The 6858-nt window shown below is 41.0% G+C and overlaps 1 protein-coding gene across 1 annotated transcript; it reads left to right on the top strand.

Annotated features, from left to right (window-relative positions):
- The first annotated feature begins 80 nt into the window (after nt 1–80).
- LOC112222294 (60S ribosomal protein L32) lies at nt 81–6248 on the top strand. The gene is made up of 4 exons (XM_024385057.2): nt 81–216; nt 1008–1109; nt 1329–1510; nt 6078–6248. The coding sequence occupies exons 2-4, from the start codon at nt 1014–1016 to the stop codon at nt 6205–6207; spliced, it is 408 nt and encodes a 135-aa protein (XP_024240825.1). The 5' UTR covers nt 81–216; nt 1008–1013; the 3' UTR covers nt 6208–6248.
- Nucleotides 6249–6858: the final 610 nt, after the last annotated feature.

The following is a 6858-nucleotide window of genomic DNA, read 5'->3' as shown; positions in this document are numbered from 1 at the left end:
TTTATGGGAAACAATTTACAATTACAATGAGTAATTTTGAGGGAGATGTCCTCAATTTGACATACATAAGAACAGCTATTCAGCCTAGTGCCTATACAAATTAAAGTACGTAACTAATCTAATTTAATTCACTACCCATAACACTTTGCGGTCCTTCCGGAAGCCCTTTTCTTCCTTTCCGCCGTTGTCGCCGTCTCCTTAAAATTATACAGGCGGGTGAGTTATCTAAATCTATGTCCATCTACATATTTAGAAGACGTAATAACATATATCTAGCTCATTAATCACGTATGTGAATTCAAGTTCTACAATTTACCGCAACATTATAGGCATTGCACATTTCTAATCCCTCAAATGCCGTGGTTTTGAACGGCTTGCTTTCCCAGTGGCTAGCTAGCTACCTTTCCACACTGGTGTTTCCAATATCATAACTCTAGTTATCTTGCTAGTAGCTACGTCCATACAGTGGGGCCGAGATGTTAAATAAAATATAATTTACACTTTGATTTTGCATGTTTTTTTATAGCCAACGCCAACGTTTTAGACTCGTACTGAAATGCATATCACACAAACTAGTTAGCTACGTAGCTATTTATCATATTGCCATACACAACACAGTCAACTAAGTCGCGCTAGTTAGCCCAAGCTCATGCCTTCCAACAATGTTGATTGCTTTAGAACGCACATGCTGCCTACTTCAATGGGATTGACATGTTACAAATTCATATCTTTACACTTACGGTCATGTGTTTACGCCGTTAAGTTACCTATAACTTGTCATTGTGATACAGGGGAAATCGAAATGGCTTGCATGAGTCAACTACTGGGAGCTAGTTAGCTTGTTTCTAACAAGACGTGTTGGTCGAATTAGCTAGTCATGTTATGGTAACTAACGTTACACAGCAACTGATTGTGGGTGATTTGATATGCTGTAATTGTTGATGTTTTGCCAGTTTTAATTGTTGCCCGTGTGTATTTAATATTAACAAATGACCTTTCCTCCTCAGTTCACGATGGCAGCCCTCAGACCTCTTACCAAACCGAAGATTGTCAAGAAGAGGGTTAAGAAATTCATTCGCCATCAGTCTGACAGATATGTCAAGATCACGGTAAGCGCATTTGCTAAACGCATATCAAAGATGGCACTGCTCCCTTTATTATTGTAAGGTTGCATATCATGTAATTTGTGGCGGAAACTAGGCTTTTCAAACATTGCACTTGCAGGGAGGGAAATGACATTAATCTCTCTCTCTCTCGAGCATAGTTTTTAGAAGGAACATTGATCCTAACTTCCATTCTATGTAACGTCTTTGCCTTTCTGCCTCTAGAAAAGCTGGCGTAAGCCCAGGGGTATTGACAACAGGGTCCGCAGGCGGTTTAAGGGTCAGATGCTGATGCCAAACATTGGTTATGGTAGCAACAAGAAGACCAAGCACATGCTACCCTCTGGCTTCAGGAAGTTCCTGGTGCACAACATCAAGGAGCTCGAGGTCCTCATGATGAGCAACAAGTAAGTTTTGTTGGTTTTTATTTTCAAGTTAACGGTACCTAAAGGGCAATATTATTCCTCATGGGGGTATTTCCAGGTGTCCTATTTTAACTGATACCACCCACAACATGAAGCATACTACATAGGGCATTACGTGCAAAGCTACATGGGGAAGAATATAGAAGAGGGCATAGTCTTAGTGGAAAGAGGATTGCGTCTGTCATGCCTGTCCACAATGGTCAGGAGCAAGTTGCAGCAGAATTTACATGATCTATAATTCACCTCTACTCACCTTATGATGAAAAGCTCAAGTATACACCGTGCCTACCATGGGTAGACTCTTGTAAATCAAGTATATTGCTTTGATTTTCTAATCCTGGGTACCCATAGTTATAGACCTGTACTAATACCCCTGGAAGAAAGCCCCTTCCTGTTTCAGAAAGTTAACTGGGGTGTGTTCAGCAGGACGCAACGTTTTTGAACATTCAAATAGAAATGTTCTATGTAGACCGAACACGCCTCTTACATGTAAAATAAGGAATCACGTCTCACTCCGTTCATGGCATTTTCTATCTTCAACGTTGGAGAACGTTTGGCTACTGCACATGACCTATACATTAATATGTAAATAAACGATACAATTTAAGACAGAGAATAGTATGTTCATTACCCGAGATAAATAACAAAGTGCACGCTCTCATCCACGCGTGCAACAATACTACAGCCAAAATGGGAGTCACCTAGAAAAACTTCAAATTCTAGCTCATTTTTCAAAAAACAAGCCTGAAACACTTTCTAAAGACTGCTATCTACTGGAAGCCTAAGGAACTGCAATCTGGGAGGTATTCCATTGATATTCCCAAAGACAGCCATGTCAATAAGTGGTGAGCTCAAACAAACAAAAAATCTGGATGGATTCTCCTTGGGTTTTTACTTGCTATATCAGTTCTGTTATACTCAGACATTATTTTAACAGTTTTGGAAACCAGTGTTTTCCATCCATTACGACCAATTATATGCATATCCTAGCTTCTGGGCCTGAGTAACAGGCAGTTTACTTTGGGCACCTCAGTCATCCATACTTCTGAATACTGCCCCTTATCCCTAAGAAGTTTTAGTGATAGCCTAGACTAAATACCAGACGAAAATAAACCAATTACAAAGATGCGCAAATCTAGCACGTGAAGTTATATGTATGGGTAGGAGCTACCGGAATGTCATTTTTGCAAGTGAATGTGATCAACAGACATTGTGCAAATGAACAAGTTCTGCTGCATGCAGTGCTTGAACTCCAGCATGTCTGGAGTCTAGTTGCTAGGGCAACAGGTCTGCCTGCTCGGAGAAGAGAGGAGAAAAAAAAGCAAGGAGATCAAGATGGCAGTGGCAGCTATGCAAATAACGAATCCAAATGGCTTTTTTAAATGTTATTTTACCTTTATTTAACTAGGCAAGTCAGTTAACCTCACTAGGGTATGTGGGAAGCTAGTGTCCCACCTGGCCAACATCCAGTGAAATTGCAGAGCGCCAAATTCAAATACAGAAATACTCATTGTAAAAATTCAGAAAACATACAAGTATTTTACATAGGTTTAAAGATAAATTTCTTGGGAATCCAACCACGGTGTCAGATTTATAAAATGCTTTACGGCGAAAGCATATCTCACGATTATTGGAGAACATCGCACAGCAGACAAATCATTACAAACACTAACCAGCCAAGTAGAAGAGTTACACAAGTCAGAAATAGAGATACAATTAATCACTTACCTTTGATCTTCATATGGTTGCACTCAGAAGACATTAATTTACTCAAATGTTTGTTTTGTTCGATAGTCTCTTTATATCCAAAAACCTCCGTTTGCGCGTTTTCTTCAGTAATCCACCGGTTCAAGTGCAGTCACAACAGGCAGACAAAAAAATCCAAATTGTATCCAAAAAGTTCATAGAAACACATTAAAATGATGTTTATATTCAATCCTCGGGTTGTTTTTAGCCTAAATAATCGATAATATTTCAACCGGACAATAACGTCGTCAATATAAAAGATAAACACGAAAGGCACTTTTTAAAATTTTATTTTACCTTTATTTAACTAGGCAAGTCAGTTAGGAACTAATTTGATCTTGCAACTTTTCGGTTACTAACGCTCTAACCACTAGGCTACCTGCCACCGCTTTTTCTTCTCAAACATGGCAGAAAGCAAACACAATGTGATTCTTAAGTCAACCACTTAGCATGTTAAACTAGGGGTCATCTTAGTGCATAATTCTGTTTTTCATGCAGGAAATAAAGGAAACTTATCTTTCTGCTTTTATTTAAACACCGATCTAAAATGCTTTTTATTTATACACTGAACCAAAATATAAACGCAACATGCAACAATTTCAAAGATTTTACTGAGTTAGAGTCCATGAGGAAATAAGTCAATTAAAATAAATTCATTAGACCCTTATCTTATCTATGGATTTCACATGCCTGGCCACAGATGCCCCCAAAAAAAGGTAGGCGCCGTGGGTCAGAGAACCTCTCCTAATCTGCTGTGACCACCATTTACCTCGTGCAGCGTGACACATCTCCTTTGCATAGAGCTGATCAGGCTATTGATTCTGGCCTGTGAAATGTTGTCCCACTTAAATGGCTGTGGGAAATTGCTGGACATTGGCAGGAACTGGAACACGCTGTCGTACACGTCGATCCAGGGCATCCCAAATGTGCTCAATGGGTGACATGTCTGGTGAGTATGCAGGCTATGGATAAACTGGGACATTTTCAGCTTCCAGGAATTGTGTACAGATCCTTGCAACATGGGTCTGTGCATTGTGCTCAAACATGAGGTGATGGTGGCTGATATATGGCATGTCAATGGACCTCAGGATCACGTCACGGGATCTGTGAAGAGCACACTTCTCTAGCATGCCAGTGGCCAATGAAGGTGGGCATTTGCAGTCCAGTCAAGATCCTGGTGAGGACGATGAGCTTCCCTGAGATGATTTCTGACCGTTTGTGCAGAAAGTCATCCGTTGTGCAAATCTACAATTTTATCAGCAGTCTGGGTGGCGAAGAAGTGAAGGGTGAAGAAGCGGGGTGTGGAAGTCCAGGGCTGGCGTGGTTACATGCGGTGGAGGCCGTTGGACGTACTGCCAAACTCTCAAACAATTTTGGAGGTGGCTTATGGTAGAGAAATGAACATTCCATTCTCTGGCAACAGCTGTGGTGGACATTCCTGCTTTCATTCAACATGTCAAATGCAGGCTCCCTCAACCTGTGACATCTGTGGAATTGTGTTGTGACAACTGCACATTTTAGTGGCCTTTTATTGTCCCCAGCAGAAGGTGCACATGTTTAATGAACATGCTGTTTAGTCATCTTCTTGATATGCCACACCTGTCAGGTGGATGGATTATCTTGGCAAAGAATATGCTCAGTAACAGGGATGCATTTAAAAAAATTAAAAAAAATTTTTTAAGCTAAATAAGCTTTGTTTCATCTTTATTTTATTTCAGTTCATGAAACATGGGACCAACACTTTGTTTCATTTATATTTTTCTTCCGTGTATTTTCTGTGACAGAGAACTATAGTTGCATGTCCCTGATAACGCTATTGAAGCAAAAAACACTGTCTTCATATATAAAATGTAACCCCTGTCAATACACAGCTGGACTCACCTGCTCCTGCTTTCTCCTTTTGTGCTATTTACAAACACGTGACTGGCTCAAATTCTGGGGAACTAAGTAAGCTTCATAATGTGACTGGTGTAATAAGAAACCGATAGGATTTATATTCTAACGCATTGCAAAAGTTCACTGCAGGTATTTACTTTAAATAGCTACAAATTATAATATATTGAAAAACCTCCGTTTCTACGGTATTGAAGAAACATTCCGTAGCTTTTTCCAAATGCCCCAGTATATGGTATACCACTGTTTCCCAACCCTAGTCCTCGAGTAACTCTAACAGTAAACATTTTTATTGTAAACCTGGGCAAGCACACCTGATTCAACTTGTAAACTAATCAACAAGCCCTCATTGAGCTGAGTGAGGTGTGTTTGTTCAGGGCTACAATGAATGTGTACTGTTGGGAATTTGAGGGACCATGGTTGGGAAACACTGCGGTATATAGCCTAAGCCTACTTCAGTCTCCAGCACACTGTTTGGTTGTTGTGGTCTCTTTTTTTTTCTCTTTACTTGTCAAATGTAAGAGTGCTTGTGTGGTTGAACATCCAAACGTTGCCCACATATGAAAACGTTACCTAATTGGTACAACAACAAACGTTTGAGGGTAGTCAGCCATGCACAAAGTAAACGGCAACAGTGTGCCACTTTTCGCAACTGTGCTGAAGCACATGGTTAGATTTCTCTGAGATTTTTGTCCTGTAGCTATCACATTGAAGCAACGTGGAGCACACCTCTACACATGCACAGATACTTAGTGTAACTGTGAGGGCAAAGTCTTGCATTGTGCTGCTCATAGCAACATAATGTTGTCTCACTGAAACATTCCTCTCCTTCTTTCCCTGTGCCATTGTCTCCAGTGTGTATGGTATTTGGTAATTATCTCGCCTCTAACCATCCTCTCCCCCTCCGTAGGACACACGCTGCTGAGATCGCCCACAACGTGTCTTCCAAGAACAGGAAGCTGATTGTGGAGAGGGCAGCCCAGCTGGCCATCAAGATCACCAACCCCAATGCCAGACTCCGCAGCGAGGAGAACGAGTGATCCAGACATTATTTTCTTAATAAAACAGATGTTTAAATGTGCTCTTGTCTCAACAATTTCTTACCTATTCCTTTTCCCATAGTGTGTTTGTTTATGCCCCCCTCAAGAATTTGAAAGCAATGGATGAAAGCAAAGGTGGGTGAGATTCATGACACCAAGGCCCTTTAAAATCCATGAGGAGAATTCACACTGGAGCCAAGGGTAGAAAATAGATATGAAGCACTGGTAGCGCCCTGCAGGGGCATTCATTTTAACCCCTACCCATGCGCACTACATTCAGGCCCTACCAAAGCCCGGTTGCTTCAGCCAAATGTAAGGCCCAGACCTGCCCCAAATCAGAAATGACTTTGTCAGTATATCCATGAGCTACTCTGTCATTCAATCCCTGCATGCACTCTGCTCTTGACAGCTCTGAGTAATCATAGTAAGGTCTGCTTGGGCTCCTCAATGAAGAGACATGAGAGCTGTTAGCTACTTTTCATCACTAAACTCCCAACTCAAGGAACATCAATTTCTGTGAAACAATGTCTTCTATATTTGATGAGGTTGAAGCACTTCTGTCACCATGTTATGATCTTAGTCAGATATTGCTGTACTTCACAGCGGAGCAAAGGGCACAGCTTCAAAATGTGATACCCGAGCCCTGCCCGT

Source organism: Oncorhynchus tshawytscha, linkage group LG22 (genome assembly GCF_018296145.1).
Source record: "Oncorhynchus tshawytscha isolate Ot180627B linkage group LG22, Otsh_v2.0, whole genome shotgun sequence".
NCBI classification, from domain to species: domain Eukaryota; kingdom Metazoa; phylum Chordata; class Actinopteri; order Salmoniformes; family Salmonidae; genus Oncorhynchus; species Oncorhynchus tshawytscha.
This window is presented reverse-complemented; position numbering and strand designations above follow the sequence as displayed.

Coding starts and splice junctions, on each gene's coding strand:
- LOC112222294 (XM_024385057.2), top strand. CDS start 1,014: ATGGCAGCCCTCAGACCTCTTACCAAACCGAAGATTGTCAAGAAGAGG. Junction 1,110..1,328: donor ACAGATATGTCAAGATCACG/GTAAGCGCATTT, acceptor TTCTGCCTCTAG/AAAAGCTGGCGTAAGCCCAG. Junction 1,511..6,077: donor GTCCTCATGATGAGCAACAA/GTAAGTTTTGTT, acceptor CCCCCTCCGTAG/GACACACGCTGCTGAGATCG.